The sequence below is a fragment of the Anopheles moucheti genome, chromosome 3 (assembly GCF_943734755.1).
Source record: "Anopheles moucheti chromosome 3, idAnoMoucSN_F20_07, whole genome shotgun sequence".
NCBI classification, from domain to species: Eukaryota; Metazoa; Arthropoda; class Insecta; order Diptera; family Culicidae; genus Anopheles; species Anopheles moucheti.
Window position 1 is genome coordinate 23,761,045 of NC_069141.1, and position 21,231 is coordinate 23,782,275.

Consider the following 21,231-nt stretch of genomic DNA (forward strand, 5'->3'; position numbering starts at 1 on the left):
GATTAGGGTTGTAAGCAAGCTTATCAATTGCAGCAATCATGAGACAAACACGGCATTTCAAAGGTTAGACGACGTACAGCTTTACAAATACATCAACATGATAATAATAATAAAAATAATATATTTCAAATCAGTTTCGTCTATTTCTTGTTGTTTTATCGAAAATTCACTGGCAATGCTCATGTCAGCATCATCCGATGTTCCTCTGATACAGTAACAACGAGAAGCGATCGATATTCTAAAATAAAATGCTAATTGCTTGCCGTCTGATAACAGTCTGGTAAACTACTAAGGTGGTCCTCTGGAGGCGAAAGGAGAGACACACACACCTTGCGATTTGCAACCTCCTACGCGTCGCTAAGAGGGTAGTCTCGTGTCTCGTCAGCTCCCTTTATTTGTCGTCGTTGAGATGAGACGGCGCATACAAAAAATAGCAAAACCCTAGACACACGCATACAGGATCCTCAAGGAAAACCGGCGGCACTTTGACGGCGGCCTAGCAACAGCGCAAAAAAGCAGGGCACGCAACGGCCTGTTGCCTCGCAACGCGCGTCATATTTTGCTGGCCGTGCCGATGCGAGACATTCCCGGAAAGTGTGATAAGGGAAAACCACCCAATCCTTCAATTAAAACCCGCACGGCGATGAGCACATTCGCAGAATCACGACAATTTTCGGTCCACTGGGGTGTGCGCCTTGGCAACAGCAACGATAAACGAAGCAGTCGACCGCGTCGATGGGACACACCGTATGTGCGGCGACGTTTTCCATCGATTAGCGCGACGTTTAGCGAACAATCATCGCCGTAACGCGGGCTGCAACGCGATCCCCAGACACAATCTCGACGATGCACTTCTAACTTCGCCCGTACGATAGGGAACAATGCCCTTGCAAACCGCACTTGTTGCACATTTCACCTCCTCCCCCCGCTACACTGGCAACGATCACTGACAACGATCGAGCGGAGCAAAGATCGCCATCAACACCATCACCTTCAGCATCACCTACCCCGGTTGCTTTCGCGCCCCAGACACTGGGTGGCGACCCGAGCGAATAATGTGCCCTGATGAAGCGATCGTAATCGTAGAGAACACGCGACCGAGGGGCATTATGTGCGGAGCAGTAAGTGGGACGCGGGAATAGAATGGATGATGATGTATGCCTTTTACAACCGTCTGCCTCTCGCCACATAGAAATGTGCAAATTATTTGATTGTTAAATCATCGTTATCGCGATAATTGATTGAAACCTATAGGTAGCTTGGTGCTGGTTGATGGTTTGCTACGCGGCGAGGGGAAGTGAGCAAAGTGCAATAGCTAAATTGCATCTGGCAACATTTCACACATTTACCAGAGCTCTATCAATCGCCGTTTTAACGGTGAACGTCAGAGACGAGAGTCATTCGCTTCTAACGTTTTTTTCTTCTCTCTACGGCCATTCGTTGACATACGGTCTCCTCCGTTTATTACACAGTCGTTTCCGAGTTTGCACTCAAGGTGTCCATCATTTGGCGCGACCATCGTGGGAGGTTTTCGACCTACTGCGCTTCTGGTGGTACGCAGCGAGGGTGATCTTTTAATAATAAACGCTTCATGATGTACTGCTGTATAAAACGATGCTAGAGCGTTCGAAAGAGCTTGAACTACTGAAGAATTGAAAAAAAAACTCGTCTAATGTCTATCATCCAGACTCGTACGGGGAGACTGTTAACATAAGAACTGATGAGTAATGTAATAATAATGTTAAAAATTTCCGATTTACTCCGGAATTTACAACGATCTTCAATCGACAGGAATGAAGATCCTGTCAAGTTATCAAGTCCTGTTCAACGATCATTCCTCTTTTACGAAGGAATTGATTATCCAACTACAAGTAGAGTAAGGAGTGCAAGGAAATACAGAAATATGGAAGGAGTATCCTCAGAACTCTAACCTTTCAATACTCCAGTCTTCCAAGAACCCATATCAGAGATAGAATTTAACAAAACTTAAACATTCAAGTTAAATTGCGGGCTTTTGACTTCTAGAATGGATTGAGATATTCGTCATCCCAATGATATTATCCAACAAGATAAGAGGACTTCATGGAATATAGATTATTTTAAAGACATATGCTTTACATTTTAAAATTTAGATCAATAGTAAATAAAAACAATTTATCGGCCGTTATAGTTATACATTAGATACAGAAGAATATAAAAATGAACTATGTTGAAGACTTACCGGAAACAGTTTTGGATCATAGGTACGCTCTGAGCAAAGATTATACACCTTGTACTTGCTCTCGTGCTTCTCCGTGAGGAACTTGAGCACGTCCTCGCGGTTATTGCGATAGATGGCCTCCATGTTTTCTGCCGGGTAGCCCATGGCGATGATATTCTTCATAATGTCTGAAACGAAGATGAAAGGCCACGATGAAGGTATTAAATTTTCAAACCAACAAAAACAAAGGAAGGAAAAGATAATTGTTGGCGCTGTAGGTAAGCTAATGCTGGACGATGAATCGGAGCTAGTTTGCAACGGAGCTAAGCTTCCCGAACCGAAACGCGTGTAGGAATTTAAAACGGGCTAAAACACAGTGTAACACGTTGTTCGAATTTAATTTGTATACTAATCGGACAGGCGGACCGGGTGGCTGGTAGCATGCTTATGCTGTGCTACGCCCTATACTTTCAACAATGTGGCATTTTGCAAGCAATCGACGAATCTGTGCTGACGATGTGGTGTAGCCTTGCCTTCTAGTGATACTATTCTTGATGGGTACGGGAAAAAGCGTACAGTAGACCCACCCGGCCCACCCGAATCCCAGACCACCCCATGCGGACGAGCATGTATGATAATGCAACAATAATCACATACCATCGAGCAGTTTGCTACTCTTTTTTGTTCCTGCCGGGCCTTTCGGAACTGCCGAGTGTAAACCGGAACAAGAAGAGCAACCTCATCCAGCTGCAGCAACGTATGACGATGTGCACGCTACCGCATTACATTTTAATTGTATCACGGGCTTAAGACCACATCCAACCTGCTGCGCCGCATCAACAAGAATTTCGCTTGCGGGTGGTGGGTGACTGCTACTACTTGCCCCCTGGGTGGAACGGTTTTATTTTTATCCAATTCCTTTTCCTCCCAATGCAGAAATGCATAATACAGGTAGCAAGCAGCAGCACGCGGTGAAGATGTAATTTGCATACCTAATTGCCACTGATTAGCACATAAATACATCGAGAGACAACAACCAGAGCGAAAGGTGTGAGGTGAGGTGAATTATGGAGTGCAGTTTTCCGGGTTTGGAATTTTGAACGCTGGGAATGAATAACGTGTGCTGGTTAGAACCCGGCGTGAGCGGGTGGTCTGCCTCATCATCGTGTAAACTCCACCGGGAGTGCGGGGCTCATGCCACCCCATTGTTCGCTAATGGTCGAATAGAACGCAACCGTGTTAAAAACACGATGTAGGTGCACAATTGTGTGAGTGTGCCACTTGATTTACGATCGTGATGCACTTGACGCCGAACGTCCCTTCCCTTGCACTAAACCACGGTGGCAGACCACTTTTGTTGACTTTCCCTTTATTCGCATTTGCAAATGCCATGTTGCTCTAATGTACCTTGTTAACGCATAAATTTACAATATGGAAACACAATTAACACAAGTTCCTTTTGACTCTCGAATGTAGGGAGATAATGTGAGCTTTACCGTGGTTTGCTTCCAGGAAATTTATTTCGAAGAATCTAGGATGACTCAATCTGTCGATGTCCAAAGCGAAGTAATCACCCACAGAAATTCGTGATGGGATCAAAAGGGTGCCACATATTAAGAGCTGTTTCCGAGTGGCCTGATCTTCGAGGGGAACCCTGGTTAGAATATGCGAATAGACGCGAGTGAGAAATTCTACTTCATGCGCCTTGTTGCAAACTTACGGATTATGTCAGTAAAGTCTTCAACAATCGTTCTTGGATTTTATTTTACCGGAAGTTTCCGATAGACAATCCTCCGAATAGATGTTTCGTATCCGTGGGAAATGCGTTTAAAATACGGGAAATTTCTGCTCTTCATCGTGGTCTTCACAACCTCGGAAGTCTTGGAGTAGGTCAATTTATGAGATTCCTGGACTATCATAGGAGAATATTACAGTCCTTGCTACTCAGGAAGCATCTGTATGAAATTGTGTGCCGTTCCGGACGTTTGTAGATCGCTATCGGTGCCACTTAACCACTGGGTCCTCCTCCCCTAACAGGAGAACCAAACAAAGCCCACCCTGGTGCAATACGGCTGGCTGTGTCTGGTGTGCGGTCAATGCTTGATGATCTATCAACGTAGTTTAACTTACCAGCAGAGCATGCTCAATTAATACTAATTAGAAATAGGCGCCTCGTAGAGTTGTGTGACATTTCCCCCAACGCCCTCTAGCCCATACTGCATTATTTCTACCGTACGATCTACGATATCCATAACCATGCTTCTGGGTAGCTCGTGAGCTTCACCATTGAACCGGTTTTAGGTTCAGGCCCACTAACAACCGAAGCACACATATACGTGTGGATCAATTTGGTTAGGGACTCCGGTTTTCTCTGCCAGCTGGTCGCAAGTCTGTGTCCCTGACCGAAACACGATCAGGTTCACCCCGCGATCTACCTTTCGCTGTACCGCAACACACCCGCCGCCAAGTCCACAAACGTTCTCAGTGGTTTGATTGGAAACGCACATGACTTGATGCCGCTGACAGCGGAGACGGATGGCGAGAACGCTTCAGTTTCTATCCTCATGTTTGAGTACAACACTTTAGACATAGATCTCGTCACCTCGTCAAGGGTCTTCTGTCCCAAGAATAATAAACCACGTTCCGACATAACTCTTCTCTTCGCTTCTCAGCGAACAAGAAGATGCCAAACCCAAGGAGGACCCAACATCAGCATTTTTGTGCAGTGGTGAGATCAAAAACTACGTTTCAAATGTTTTGCACGATCGTTAAAGCTATTGCAGTTAATGGTTTACGGTGCAATTGAGTGTTAGCAAGACAAGAGAAGAATATTAAGAAGGGAACAAGCTAGAGAACACTTTCCACAATATGTGTTTGACCTCAGTGAGAATGAATCTAATTAATAAGCTCCAATATTTGAGACAATTTAATTTAACAAATGATTTATGATTCTTTAACATGAGGAGATGAAGATATACGATTGATTGAACCGTTTTTAATTATTTCGTGCACAGTAAGAATATTCTTCCGAACATGATATGATTTCTTGACAAAATTATAATAACCACACGGAACGCATAGCTCCACAAAGATTTTCTTTACCCAGCGTTTACGACGGCTGTTTAAAAATTGCTGCCCTTTGTGATTCGAAGGGGTTTATGGACGGTGTGAGGCAGAATTTGGCCGACATTCGGTAGCACGATGAGAACACGTTCGATGTTTGGAGCGCACACACAACGCTCGCGTATGTTTACAGCTCTGCCGCCGCTGCTCAAGGGCAGCAACAACATTATGAGCACAGTAATGATCGATCAAGCAACGTGCGGCACACGATCGAGTTTTCCATGCCGAGAGGGCGGGTGAAGTTGAAACGCGGCAACCACAGCCACGGCTAACGAACGCTAGGTGGCCGCAGGTCTATGACCGATTCTTCCTTTGGCATTGGAAAATGGCTCCCGCGAGTCGATGGGCGAATGGGTTGAAAGTCATAGTTAAACTGCACGGACCGCACGGACAGTGGCCGGCACCCTTAATGTGGTTGGAGTTGATTTGAGCCGAACATTTTCCCCCCCGGGAATCTGACCGATCCGTTTAAATGTGTAGAATGTTTAAAATTTATCCCCATCCATAATAAATCTTAATTTTTCTCGGCATCAATTTTTGGGATGTGAATAGTGAGTACGAACAGATGCGTGAGTTAATTCGTCAACTCACTCAACAACGAACCAAAATAATTTAATATGTTATACGGTCTAAATACAATTAATTCGTAACGAACATAATAAGCACAAAATGGCATGACGAGCCATACAGCGTAAGGTGCTGAATGGGTGATTAATTTAACAAATTAATCGGTTTTTCCTGCCGCCGGTGGTCGGCAGCAACAGCTTACACACCAAGCCATGCTTCCGGTATTCCCAAGAAGCTACACACCGTAAGCATTCGTAGAACGCGGCAACACGCACGTACAGCTCTGAGATTGTGGTTGAACTGCAACATTGTTGCATACGTAATCAGCTGCAAAGTGTGTCCCGCACTTCTTTATAATCGTTCCAGTAGCACATCAAACACAGCCGAACGAATTGAAAAAAAAAGAAATAAATCGTTGTAAACACGGTCGTAACCTTAATCGGAGCAGTGTGTTGTGGTTCATCAACGAGACAAAATTGTATTTATTACCATCGCAGTGAGGTTTTCTAAAGGATTACTAAGTTCTAGTAGTGAATCAACTCAACTATAAACTAATTCGTTAGTAACTGAGGAGTTTAGATGTCTTAAGGACTTAGAAAATGCTCATTTAATTTATCTCATTTAAGCCAAGTAGCTCAATGTCTATATTCAATGAAACCGATTACCAAATCCACTGATCATCAAAAGCTCTCCCGAGCTCTTAAGCGTTGATCGCCAAACGGTTTATTGATATATATATATTTTCACCTAATTGTCATGTTTCTTGTTCTGTTTTTTGTTTATATTTCCCCTTTTCATGACGCAAGCGCCCGGATTTATTAAGAATCGAAGCGCTTAGCAAACAGTTCGCGACCCGATCCCGGCCTGCTGATATAGCGCGTGTCTGTGTACGCGCGCGCATTTAAAAGCATTTTCCTGTGCGAGCAAGCGCATCAGCACTATCGCGTGTGTAACATTAACCAGCGATAAGCTAAATTTCGCGTGCTGCAAGTATCGCTGGTTGGTGGTGTCGCGGCACCTGCACGCTCCATAACGGCCCAAATGCCTAACCTTAGAGGGGATAGAGAGGGTCGTCAGTCACTTCGAGGCGACCATCCGTCATCAGCAGGTGTGTGTGTGTGTGTGTGCGTGGGGCCGAAACCCCAACATATGTTGCATCGAACGCTCTTGTACGTTGTGCTTACTTACTTATGTTGCCGTTATGCGCTGGCCCACGCGCGTGTCCACTCCGTGCGACAAGGGCCGGCTGGTGGGATAAGCCGCAATGTTACCTCCACCTCGGACGTGAACATTCATGTAACTGATGCGACAAGAACTTTGATACGGAAAGGTCCGGGGTGTAGGTCCGATCGGATTATCACAAACCTGACCCCACTCTCTAACAGCAGCAATAGCCGTGAACGGGCGGAGAAGTTGCGGCCAGTTAGTTGAGGTGTATATGACTCGTGTTTTACAACCAAAAAAAGAAGCAATCGGCCGCACACCTTAATACGCACCCGAATCAAACTAAATTGCGTCATCGTCCAGACAATGGCGGTTATCTGCATCAGCGCAAGCAATTGAAAAGAAGGTCAAAGTGCAGGATTTTGAGTTTAACAGCATTTTTACTTGTGCGTTTGATTCATATACCCGTAGAACAGTATTGAAATTATTTGGAATTTCAAGCTCAAATTACAATAATCATGATGCGACGTCTTCTCATTTGAATAGATTAGAAATGGCAAATCTACATTGGAACTAGTGTAATGACGTCAGTCAGAAGAAGATGCTCTTACCAGCCAATATCGATCCCTCGCCAGATCGAAATAGGATCGCAAAAAGCAAAACAATATGTTTTCCTACTCTGTCTAACGAACAATCAATCCTTTCAATCCTTGAGGTCTATCCCCTACTAAATCCCAAACGGATCCAATCCCTATAAAACGCTATAGAATCCCAATCGGAACGATTCCTTTTAGAATCCGTTATTTGGTATCCGATCCGACCGAATTCTTCAAGCGATCGGATCTTCAAATTTTCCCAGCATTAAAACGGACACGACTAGCGCACTGATATGCACTGAGGATTCATTAATCTTTTGAGAGTCGAATCCTGATTTGAATGACTCCTGACTAAAGAGTTTGAATGACTCTCCAACACTAATTGAAACGCATCATGGAAGTCGAACTAATCGAACAGCAAATTGATACAATAATCTGATGTTTAGTTAGGGCCACCGCAGAGGCAGAAATGGCGTTGCATATTAGGGGCCCTCGAACTTCAAGTTTCCATGAAGAACCTAACTGATCCTGAAGAAACTGACTGATGTTGGTTTCCATGGTTTCCTGAAGAAGGACGTGACGAAGCAGGGCCGATTGGGGGCCCCGAAGAGAGTTAACATCAGCAAAGAATCGTATAATCTATTCTTGTTGCTGGGATGTTATTGCATAAGTAATGAAACACCTGATGGAGTCTTCCAGATTGCTTAGATAGTTGCGTTGAGTTAACAAGTATTTAATAACAACGCTGTTGTGCATTGCTGTTGCAGTTTATAAACCAATTCCACAATTTCGAATGCACTAAAGGAAGCATTACGTGGTGTTAGATTTATGACCTCTTTGCCGGATGCAACCAAAACGTATGATCGTATGATCTGCTTGATCCATGGCGAGATCGTGTTCCAAATCTCGCCAACCAACCCCAAAGCGCATTCTGGCGTTCCTGGTGCTAGCCGACGGATAGCGTCAACTTCGATTGCCACTGTCTCCCAATGACCTCGACTAAAAATAGCCCAACCACCCTGTGACGCGCGCACGTCCTAAGTGTGCGTGTGTGTGACAAACTTCGCGAAGGTCACTTATGACCGTAAAGGCCGAACAAGCATATACGGTTGAGAAACAAATGGAGACTAATATATGTACGTGTGTGTGTTATTTCTTTCGATTTCATTTTTCTTCACCGTTTGAAAGGGGCTCGCGCGCGCACACCTGTGGAAGAGGCAATGCTGCAATGCAATTTGTCAACTGTCATAATTGAAATCGCATGTCAAGCGATAGAGGAAGAAAAAAAAACACACGCACACAAAAGTTACACGCTCTGACTCGAACGTCAATGAGGAATGGTGGACGTGCACCACGTCTCATCAGCATCAGCTCTAAAAGGAAAAAAATAAAGCGTGTGTGTGTGTGGGGAGGGGGTAGGTGTAGGGGGGGGGGTTCCTTTTTTGCATTGGTAAAAATGCACTCGAGCATCAGGCGCTGCGCGGTACGCTGAGATCATTGACCCGATGGTGGAACAAAATGGTTTGGCAATTGTGTTAAATGATTTGGTCATTTTTTTGTTACTGCCAGCCTTTATTTTGTTACTGAACAATTTAAGATTCTTGATGATTAAGCGAAGAAAAAATTGGTAAGTATGCTTCAGTTTAGGTAACCATCTCAAATCTAGCCTTGTGGATATCTGTAAGATCACGACCACCGTTCTACTCGTTTTGACACCCCTGCCGAGCGACATTTGTAAGGTTCTACAAACCTACAGGAAGTTGAAATTTAAAATTGATGGTTTTTGGTATAGTTTTTAGTTCGAAACGTTTTCTGATGTGTTTCATAATCAAATCGAATAATCAATTTCATCGTTTTTACTGGCTCTTCTTATTCGGAGTTCAAGTAGACACGAAATCGGAATTCTCATTGAATGTCCTAATGTCTCCAGTAAAAGGTCCAGAAGCACATCGCATCAATCAATTGGATTTGAGATTATTCAAAGTGTGTTCTTCCGGTGTTTAGCAGGTGTCTCCTGTTTAACGTAGTTGGAATTAGATTAAATAAATTGAAAAATCAAACAATTACTCACATGTCAGATCCAGGTTGAAGTCATCTTGGGTGTAGCGGTTACGCTGCCCGCTGACCATCCCCCGGATAATATTCGTTGGCTTAGCCATGTGGCCGATGACACGGAAGATGCGGTAGAATAGCGGAAAGCGCGAAACGCCGACCGGTTCCGTACTGCTTCTTTTGCTTTGCTTCGTCACCTTGAACAGCGATGCGCGGTGCAAGGGTTCGTGGGGCGTGCGAAGAGGTATCTCTATGTCCTTTGTGCGACCTAGAAGCGTTCTAGTGCGAGTGGAGTTACGCACAGGCTCTTCGTATGCTTTAGAGCTGGGATTCTAGCTTTTGTACCTTTTGCTCCGTCCTTCGGGTGAGCGTTCGCTATTGCAGTGCTATTGCTATCGCTTTTAACTTGCATGAGTGATCCTCCAGGTTCGATAGTTCAGGGGCAGTGTATAGCAGAGTATGCACGCAAACGCTTCCTTCCATAGCAGGACAGTGTTGATCGAGGGAGGGTGTGTTGTGATTTGTACTCCGCCGGATTTTAGGCAGCGAAGGTAATGTAATGTCGTAGTAATTGAAACACAACAGCACCGAAACTATATCAACAACTAAGTTGCTTACACAGCTGTGTTCGATTCACACCGTCGACTATCACCCCTAGCTATGATGCGGTCTTCTACCCCTTCTCACTTTTACTATCGCCGCTTGATGTTACTATCCACACTTCCGCTGATGCATTATCTTACGCACATTTTGAACACGGGTTTTACTTCACATCGAATACAGGCTCTGTACATCTCGGAGCAGTGCTCTTAGTGCCGATCGTGCCATTCGCAATCATTCTCTCTCTCTGGCTCGCTTTCACAGCAAGAACACGAACCCGACTTTTCTTCCAAATCTTCACAGAACCACACAATCTCTAGCGAAATACCTTACGCGTTTTGGCTGGCCGTACTGTCTTGCCATTGTTCTTCCAACCCGCGAGCTCTCACACCTGACAGATGACACATACAAACCGCCGAACCGGGGGGCGCGGTAGATGGACCCACTTATCCGTACGCGCAGTAGAGGGTTGATAGAAACCGGGAAGGGTGGTGGGGCGGGTCGTGTAGAGCGGGCACCGCCTTTGAAAGCCCCGCTGTCTGCCGGTGACGACCAAATCGCGAATCTGTACAATCGCGGCACCGACCGGTGGTGGTGATAAGAGACACAAACAAACACCGACCTCAAACAGAACACACATACACACGCACACAAGGAACACGTTAAAATTGTTGCGTATGTACATCAAACCCTCACGCCAGCCATTTTAGGGCGTTTGAAAGGGATGCACTAACACCGAGATGTACTAACACACACCGAGAAGGTACTGGGGGGAATGTTTCCCCGTGTTGCCTAGCGAACCATCTCCAGGGATACGCCAGGACTTTGCAGCTTTACACAACGCTTCATTAACACTTCTACACTATATTGCACATTTATATATTGCTTCCATCTGAAGCATCGCGACGCGATCCTCGCGACTGATGGACCACCGGCGTGCACTTACACAATTACGCTTCTGGGATTTACTAACGCATGTGCGTGGCTCTCTCGCGCACGCACGCACCCCCAACGAAAGACGGGAAAATACCTTTCTGGCAGCGATATTGCCCGCTCTCTCTCTCTCTCTCTCTCTCTCTCTCTCTCTCTCTCTCTCTCTCTCTCTCTCTCTCTCTCTCTCTCTCTCTCTCCCTGAACAGCGGAGAATTTTCACGATCTTGAATTGCTCATCTGAATATCGCGTGTTTCCCCCCCTTAGTAGTAGTGTGCGTGAGGCCTTTTTCCTAATTCGCAGCCGATCACCACCAATATATGCTTTTCATTCGCGTTATGCTGCTGCCGCTCTCCATATGCTTGCTGCCTGCTTGGGAGGAGATCCCCTACCACTTATGCGCGTCCACCCACCCCTCCTGCTTTTCCTTTTCGCACACACAGCTGACCGTCGGGCGAGCAGGTAACATCTCACTCCTTCTCCCGCACACATGTAACGTCCCGCGGAAGCATTTTTATGCTTCCGATCTGTGAGTAAACCCACTTTACGCTCGAAACTTTCTCACATGTGCGTGCGCGCACACACACACGCAGAACCGAAACAATTACCACAGGATTGGGTTTCACGTGAACGTGAGATGCTCCTTCCGGTGGGCACTTGCACACTGTTTGGCCTGGGTTAATGTGCGTTAATCGATCGTCCGTTAATCGATTACGCGAACTGATTCATTCTCACCTTCACACACACACACACAGACTCTTTGTTTGCTCACGCCTCACGCACGTTCTGCTTTTCACCGTCTGCTAGCGAGAAGAGGAAGCTTCTGAGCAGCATTTAATTCTCCCGAGTTGCTGAAACTGCGTTTCCCTTGCATCAACCTCCAAACACGCACACAGCCGAAACGAACCGGAAGTGGATGCAGCCACCATCATTAGAGGGACCCCCCCTCACACTTTGATCAGGGTCAGGGGTTTTTTTCACGTTCTTATTCTTGCGCCGAAAGTGTACGACGTCTTACAAATTGATTAAAACACATATTTACACACACGCACCACAAGTACGATCCATTCTATCGGGTGAAATTGATCGTTGCATCACTGATAGTATATTGTTTGATCGCTTTTCTGTAAGCGGGTCACACAAATACAGAACGACAACAAAAATCATACGATTGCCACAATGAGAAGAATTTGCTAAATAACACATAAAATTGCACTCGCCGTTTCACTTTCAATTGCACTGGTTTTTTGTTTGTATAAGTACTCCCGGATACTGTGGAAGAGTAAAAAGGAAAAAATAGTTATTGGTAAAGTGTTATGCAGGAATGGTAGAATAAGGTGAGAAAATAAGAAATACACATTATCATAGGGGATGATCAATTTCCAATACGTTCACACACACACACACAGGGTGACCGGCACGATTTCGCGAAACAAAATGGCGCCCCCTTTTCCAAAATTGAGTCAGAGACGACAAAAAAATGGCGAGGAATGAGATGAAAATTACGTAAGCTTCTACAGTACCACAAAACTTATCACCTTATGCAAGATTTTCCTCCGAGTCACCAAGGCAGATCAACATATAATGAATGTACACGATCATGATCAATAAAAAAGGAAAAACCTTCCCAAGCCAAGCACTATTACTGCACAGTACCTTCCTGCACACAAATCCTCCATTTAAACATTTACACACGGGTATACAAACCCTTCCACACTTAGTAATGCTTTTGTTCCATTCGGTTCGAGACGCTGGCCACAAATAGCTGCATGTCGCCAAAAGCCGGCCTTAAATGCGTCTCGGTGCACTAAGAGATCAGTCCATGTGTGTGTGTGTGTGTTTGAAAAGGCTTCTGGCCAATCATAATCGACCACGCACCTGATTTATCCGAACATATACACGTGCCGTTTTATCCTACACAAATACAGCGAAGATCTTGCATGCGAAAGGTTTATGAGATGCCCACCAAAGGGTGCATTATGTTTTGTAAAATTACGCACAATGTGCGAAATACAATTGAACAGATATATTATTGCCATAATATTATCATATGTTAATGGCACGCTTGTTTCTGCTGCTGGGATGATCAATCGTTTCGTCGATTCTGGTACGTTCCATGCAATACGAAACTCACATTTTTAAGAACGCAATACGGTTAGACTGTTCTTCAAGAATAAACGTAGCACATATTCGTGCTCAACAGTTCTAGAAGTTAAGAAAGTTGTAACGATGCTTAGCCTGGGCTGCCAAACATTGCAGCAGATTTTTCTTCCGCGGTGTTTCGGTTTGGCTTTGGCGAATTGACAGCCGGTGCAGTCATTTTTATTAGGCCGACTCCGCATGGGACGCGGCCGGCGGGATACCGCGGAAACCGCGTGTAACTTGTATGCTACCTCGCCGCGCTCGGCTGTCAAACAGGCGCTACGCGGAAGGCGCTCCACGGAGAGCGCGGAAGATTTGACAACCGATACGGAGCGAGCTGAGCCGAGCCGAGCCAAAGTTCTGCATTGACAACGAAAGTTATACGCGTTTTCCGCGGTACCGCGGCAACCTCGGCACATGTGGAGACGGCCCTTAGAGAAGCCTACACTGTTGCCATACACGGCAAATTTGATGCTTCATTAGGAAACGTTCTATAATCTGTCGGATATTGCAGACACTAACTAACGGCCAGCGCGGTACTGCGAAAAAACGCGTTTAACTTTTGTTGTCAATAGAGGACTTCGGCTCATCTCGGTTCGGGTTGTCAAATCATAGAGTTGTCAAATCTTCCGCGGTTGCTGTTCCGCAAAGTTTATCTTGAACAAGAGCCTTCCCCTGAGCGCCTGTTTGACTGCCAGGCGCGGAGTTTTGAGGGGTGGGGCGATGTGATATACAAGTTATACGAGTTTTCCGCGGTACCGTGACCCATGTGGAGACGGCTTCAATTTTTAAACAAAGACAGTCCACGAGATACACTATTATTTCGGACCGCTGTAATAGGAGAGAGATCCGGCTATGTCGAATCCAGAAGCAATAAATATGGACTTCTTTCACTGGATCGATAGATTCATATGCTATTTCATATTGGAATTCAAAACAAATCATTCTATGTTATTACCGTTTCAATTATTTCAATGTGGGAATCAGACATTGCAGATGGAATCAAGCTGTCTTGTTCGATGTGATTGTCTGACATGTTCTATGGAGTCTACCGATCGCATGGGACTGTTCTCGTCATATCGTCGTTCAAACGCACAATTAATTACTTCACAGATTAACAATGAAATAACACGATTTTTGACTGTCTGCAAGCCGATCCAAGTGATGGGTAATAGCTGCCAAAAACCCAATCAATCTGCTATCCAGGTTTCATCTTGCAGTTCTTTAACCGCAAACTTTCCTTCCAAGTTCCTTGAATGCCCTTATTTCTACACGCAACTCTAAAGATCTGTATAATAACTTTGCTCTGCCCAACCAGCGTATGTCGATATGATACGGAGGTCCGTGTTGAATATCACTTTCTTGCAGAAATTCATCAAATTGACTGTTCATTTCTGAAAAAGTGATAAAATTTATCGGATGCACTACAACATTTATTACGTGATCTATAGGAACACAACTCCTCTTTATGAAGTATACAATGGAATATCTTGATCTTTTTTCGGGCCATCAACTTGACATGTTCTTTAAATTTAGCTACAACACCAGCTTTTTTCCCTATCGCTGCTGGTGCACCATCCGTCGCCATGAATACACAGGACTGAATTTATTGTTGCCAGTGATGGTGTCAAGATATGTAATTTGTTGTGCAAATTCTTCGCATTAACGTCCATGTCTGAAAACTGCGCTATCGGTAACGTCTTTACAAACAGTGGACAAATGGAGACGCGTGGTGCGTATTAAAACAAAATGAGATTTTTCCTCACACCACAATGATTACTTTAGAGCAATCCAAAACCAAATCCAGAAATTAGAATTGAAATATATTTTACAACAATTTTGCTTGTTTCCAACGAAACAATTCCTTTCCAAGGGTAGTCCACTCGACGCCCGTCATCTTCAAAGTATAAATCAAGCTTTAAATATCATCACGGAATCGTCTTTATCTCAACTTGCTTTCCCCCCAGTTGACCCTGGTAGTAATGCCTGAAAATGAAGGAAAGCACACACAACTTCCAGCACTCGATAGCAACAAGGCCGACACGCAGCATGATCAATTTAAGCCAATCTTTTTTTTTTTTGGCTATCTCGCTGTCTTCTTTAGTACAATGCTGCACACATTTACACGCACGTATGACGTGCAGATACACGAGCATAGCAGCAACCGGTCAAAGGTCTGTAGCAGCAGCTCCATTATACCCACTGCATGGGTGGATGGGTCTTCATGTTGTTCGTGGCGTTACGAACGGGAAGCACGAGATAAATTGAATTAAGCAACCCCGAAATAGATCTAGACAGACTCAACCCAAATGACCTTGACATTGAGGAAGTCTGGATGGATGGATGGTTAATTAACCGATGCGGTGTAGTGCTGTGAAGGGGTGTTCTTTCGCTTTCGTAATGAGTGTGTTCCTTTCCACTGTGATCTACGAGGGGAGAAAAAGACTAGCTCAATTCTTCTCCCTATATGCTGCTGCAGATCATTCAGCTGCGGATGGTAATGGAATGTGTGTTTGCGGTTGCGGTGTTTGCGGCAAGCATCCAGAGCCCGACCATTGGAATGATCGCTTGTGACGAACGCGATCTTCAAACATTGGGAAGCAATCTTTTGTTAAATTTTGGTGTAAGAATGTATGTAAACATGCCGTCGTTGGCAAATGTTACTATTCCTTACTTTTTCCCCAATTCTTCGTATTCTAGAGCACTAGCGGTATTCTTCCAACACATCCCTTAATTTCAAATGATGCAAAGTACAAGAGGTACAGTAATCAGAAATAATTTTAAAAAATCAGTACAAAATCTGTTCTTCTCCATTACGCAACGATCCAGTTCATATGCAGATGACCTCCTGACCGTACGGCACAAAATAAACCATAGCGAACGAAACAAACCTCGTGCTTGGCATAACCACAGCACGCGCACTCAGTCAGTTCCGTATACACGCGGGCGCGACAAAATTTGCATATGACCGTTGGAACGTTACACGTTTACCAGCTTACTCCCATCCTCCTTCACTTCTACCCTTTGTACAAACGCGGTGACGAATGCAACGAAAGTGGGTGACGATCGGACGAATGAGAGGGAACGAGTGATGTTGAAGGAATGAGAAGCATAAAAATAGCTTCGGAATTAGCGCACGCTTAAACTCGCGTTGTTCAAAGCCAACAACTTTACGGAAAGACATATATACACACACACACAGAAAGACAAACGTTTGCCCTTGCGCCTGGCTTCCCTGTGCCGATCAGCTGCTAGGCTTGATTAATCTTTCAAGGCACACGACGAAGCACATGTTTCGCGATAATGTTGTGTCAAAAACAAGCAAATGAACGAAACCAATCCTTGATTGTACAATATATTTTGCTGATCGTACTGCTAATTTTAGTACGAATTCATCTATTTTTTTAAATATAATTATGTGAACATATTCACGTACCGTAACATGTACATTAAATAATAATAAATAATAAATAATCAAATAATAATCAATTTTAAAGAAAAAAATGATTACACATATCGAAAAGAAGGCAATAAAACTATAATAAATCAAACATTCTAAAATCAAAATAGATAAAAACAACTAAGAATACAATTTTTCAAGTACAAAACAGCAAGTGCTCACGAATAGACACAAGTGAAAGTGAAAACATTACAACATTACGACAGATTCATTGTGACTTGACAATGAAAAAGAATGTAACACAACCTGCAGTGTAGATGTTTCAAAAAGAAAAGGATAAAGAAGAAAAGGGGAATAGAAGCAAAGAAGCATAACCAACAAATATCAACAAGAGGTACTATTTGAATAAAGTAACGCGAGAAGAAAGGAAAAAAAAGGGTAAATCGATGGAAAGCATAAACCCGGATCGGGGGAGAAATTGTTGTGCGTTCGTTTCTTTCCCATCCACCTTCCGAACCAGCGCTCAAAGTGCCTCGAACGGTGGGTTGCCTTACCGAATTAGCTGTCGGACAGGATGCTGGGGTTTGTTGTTTCAAGAACGAACAGAAGACACAAGCAAACAGTTTTTACGAAACCACACAGGATGTAAGTTCGGTTTTTTGGACCATCCTTTAACAGGTAAGACAAGATTGTTTTCTTTGCTTCTTCGTTCGTTTCATTACCACATTCCGTTCTCTTTCTTTCGGACGTTCTTAATGCCCTTCGGAACACCTACTGGTTCTGGGCTCATTACGTTCAAGGATTTAAATATCCTGAATAAAATGCAAGCTGGACAAAAAACTGATTCAAAATGTGCAACTTTTCAAACAATAATGATTGTTCATTAGATGTTGCTTTATGGAACTGTGTCAACTTCAAAGCCTTCCACCGTTCCATCTTTACGCTACGAAACGATACTCACATTCGTTTAATTCACGCACTCTCACAGTTTGTTATGTGAGCATTTTCACAATACTGTACGTTCCAGAAAACGTCAGAATGTCTTCGGATATTTGAGATTTTGTGTTATCTTCTACTTCTTCCTTGACGTCAGTAACTTCATAAAGTCCTGGAGGCTAAATTTTCAATTTAAAAACCTTATTTTCAGCGTCACAAGTTTAATAATCATTGGGTCTATGATGATTCTGACTTGAGTAGTTTCTGAACATTTCTTCAGGAAAAGGTCGACCATACTTCAAACTGCTGCCCAGTATAAACCAAGTGTAAAATCAATATAATATTATAAAAATAATAACACACACAATAGTTCAAACTTTCCGCCAATCCTACAAGAAACTGAAGGTCCCATCACTAGGGAAATTGCCGTATCTTAGTGAAATACCGTTCAATATGAAGTTCCACTCTCAATCTAGCTCCTCTATTCAAAAAATATTGTATGGAATATCTTCACTTCAAACGAATCTAGAATTGATCCTAATAGATTGGACAATAAACGAAAAAAAACAATAACCAAAAGATTTATAGTCCATTTTTCCCAATTATTTGACCCTAACCACCAAAAGGCAATTTTGTCTGTTTGTCTAGGCCTTGTTTTATTGGCCTGCTCTCTCGGTGTGAATTATTGATTTGTCGATAGCTGTGTAGTGTCAATTCTCCGTCTAGGGGTCCCGAGATTTGAACCCAGCGAAGCGGAGATAGAATCAGACATTTCTCAGCACACAGATCAAACAAACATATTTCTTCCATGTGTTACTAAGGTTTTGGCACTGACAGATTGTCATAACAAGTACAAAAACCAAATTTGTAAGGTGAATTGTACCAACCCAAAACAAAACTTCATTTCATTGCGTGCCCTAGGTGCAAATGTACCTGCAAGCACACAGCACACTAAGCAACCCTTTCATGCCCTACACGCATGACTGTGCCTATCTTTCTCTCTCGGGCGCTCTCTTTCTCTCTCTCTCTCTCTATCTTTCTTTCCTAATGAACCATTTTTCAATGTCTCTATCGTTCATTCATCTTCAATATGCAGCTAACAAAAACCAGCTGGTCGCCGTTTTGCGGTTAGTAGGAGGCTCTTTGTTTCGAAGTCAACTACTTTCACGCTGTAGTATTTTTCGCTCTCACCCTCTCAACTGTATTATGCAATCTCTGCATCTCTTTCTCCCTCTCACGATCTCTCTGCGCTATCGATTCTCAGAAAGCTAGACATACCCTCCATACGCTATGCACACCATGCCGATGTGTTTGCGCTCTCACCATCTTTAGGGGTGGTAAAAAGCCGGCAAACTTACACCCTTCGTGTTGCTGGCGTTGCTTTAGCATACATTAAAAAAAACAGACACAAAGCGCTTGCCGAACGGATGATATCGCTATAACCCCGCTATCTGGTCACTGACATTCCGATTCACCCATTACATACCAAACTCATGTAAGGACTCACCAATACAGTCATACGGAAAGGCACTACCGAAAAAAGGGTACTCACGGTGGGGAAAAAGTCCTTGTGGGGCAAATATTGCGGTGGAACAAAGGAACTATTGCTTTACTCGAGCTTCACATATTGTGAACATCGTTTATGGGGTAAAATGGGAAGTGTTACAACTACAAGGTACTACAGGTAATGAACCTTGGGAAATTCACTGTATTATCTATCAGTTTGAAAGATCCTTCGAGAGTTTTTTTAATTCATGAAGAATGACCAGGCCGTATTGCTATTCCTGCAAGATTGTTGCGATTAATAAGCGATTAATAAGCTTACCGTTGTTTACCACCGTATCATTTTGTTAGGAAGCTGACGATGGGGATACACTCGTCGTTTATAGTGCCGATTCGGTTGATCGATCCGCTGCTATGGAATGCATCTTCGCTGTCTTGAAGGAGAAGACCTGCTCTGTGCTGACACAAAGAGTACAAAGAACACAAGAAAAGACAGACACAATTATGAACGATGTTGATAGGATGCACTGGTAAGCGGAATACACAACGTGGATTGTGGATGCTTTACAGCATTTAAAGTCCTCCATCACGCACACAACGCAATAAGAAAGGAGAGCAACACCACATACACTGGAACTATCGTATCATCACACGATAGGGTCGTGAAAGGGATGAGCACTCACACACACGTAGGCTGTGATTTTTCTATCCCTTTTCACGTGCACTTCCTATTGTTTCTTCCATTGACTATCTCATGTTCACGGGCTGTTTTAACTCACTTTTCGCATTCGTTCACTGCTCATCTTCTGCTCACTATTCGGGCACTGTGGCAATGGACGTCACACAGCGAATCTCCACACAAAACCACGCACAACCACACAGAGCCACACACGCGAAGATGTTCGCGCTTCTCTTTTCCCTTTCGATTCTACCCGTCAGCCCGTAACCCACCAACAGTCCCCTCCCTAAACAGCTCAACATAACCACCATCCGTTACATCGCAAACTACGGTGCAGGGGATGCTCTCCTTCCCGTTCGCTACCACTATTGTGGCTATACTTTCGCACACACTGTCCTGTAACTGTCACAATTGCAACTGTGCGCTGTGCTATTGCTTTTTATTCTGTACTGAGGTGAAGAAGTTCTTCCATTTCCGATTGTACAGCGCGTGTTGTACCGCAGCAACGACACAACGAAAACGCAATTCTTCCTTCACCACACACAACCACACACGCACACGGGTAGCACAGTCCTTTTCTCACTCTTGCTCAGCTCACAGACTCACCCTCTACATCCCCTTTGTCTTATTCTTAACGATCTCGCTGGCAGCATCATCCCCTATGGCCTACGATACCCCTACGGCCACCAGACCATCCCACACTCGGTGTAAGTTTTGCGCCTATATCCACCGTGTTACGAATTATCACACACGGTGGAACCACAACGCTCATCGACACCAATTAATGATCATTTCATCAGCCTCGCGCACCAATCTTCCGCATACCCGAAAACTCGCAGATGAGACCAACATTGTTTCTACAACGGCTGCGTTGGTTCCGCCTGCACCGGCACTACCGCGGAACACTGTACGCACGGTCCACGGGCCAAACGTTGTACCGGACCCGTACGGACAATCTCGGACAAGCGGGCCTGAAACCGAACCGACCGCACAAAGTTCACCACCAGCAAACGGATATATTTTAGCCTTGGCAACCGATATTTTACCTTTCCGTCGCTAGCAGTTCTCCTCGCACACTTGACAGTTCTCCTGCAGGAAAGATGACAACTCTGCACTGACATCCGGATCTCTCGCTTTGCTGCGCCTTTATTTCTACGCGAAATAAAAGTCGGATCCGCCAATCTTTTCGATGAAATGCGACCGCGAATCGGAGATTTCTTTGTTGCGGGCAGGCGGATCGCCTGTAATTCACTGTTCCGTGCGGGTTTTTGCGGGTGAGAATTGTAGAAGTTCACACACGAATGGCGAATGCCAACTTCGAGTGGCAAGCTAGGGCTG

At 44.3% G+C, this 21,231-nt stretch overlaps 1 protein-coding gene across 4 annotated transcripts in view; it reads right to left on the reverse strand.

Moving 5' to 3' along the window:
* The window catches only part of LOC128304314 (phosphatidylinositol 3,4,5-trisphosphate 3-phosphatase and dual-specificity protein phosphatase PTEN-like), a 32,229-nt gene extending 11,059 nt beyond the window's left edge, over window positions 1–21,170 (reverse strand). For 2 of the 4 annotated variants that reach the window (XM_053041489.1, XM_053041486.1), the window contains exons 1-4: window positions 20,940–21,170; window positions 19,537–19,668; window positions 9,722–12,505; window positions 2,222–2,388 (exon numbers count right to left, since the gene is read on the reverse strand). In XM_053041489.1, the coding sequence (XP_052897449.1) occupies window positions 2,222–2,388; window positions 9,722–9,809 (255 nt within the window). In that variant the 5' untranslated portion in view covers window positions 9,810–12,505; window positions 19,537–19,668; window positions 20,940–21,170. Of the gene's footprint in view, window positions 1–2,221; window positions 2,389–9,721; window positions 12,506–19,536; window positions 19,674–20,718; window positions 20,794–20,939 lie in introns of those variants that run through there. The other 2 variants (XM_053041487.1, XM_053041488.1) reach the window with 2 other exon arrangements.
* Window positions 21,171–21,231: the final 61 nt, after the last annotated feature.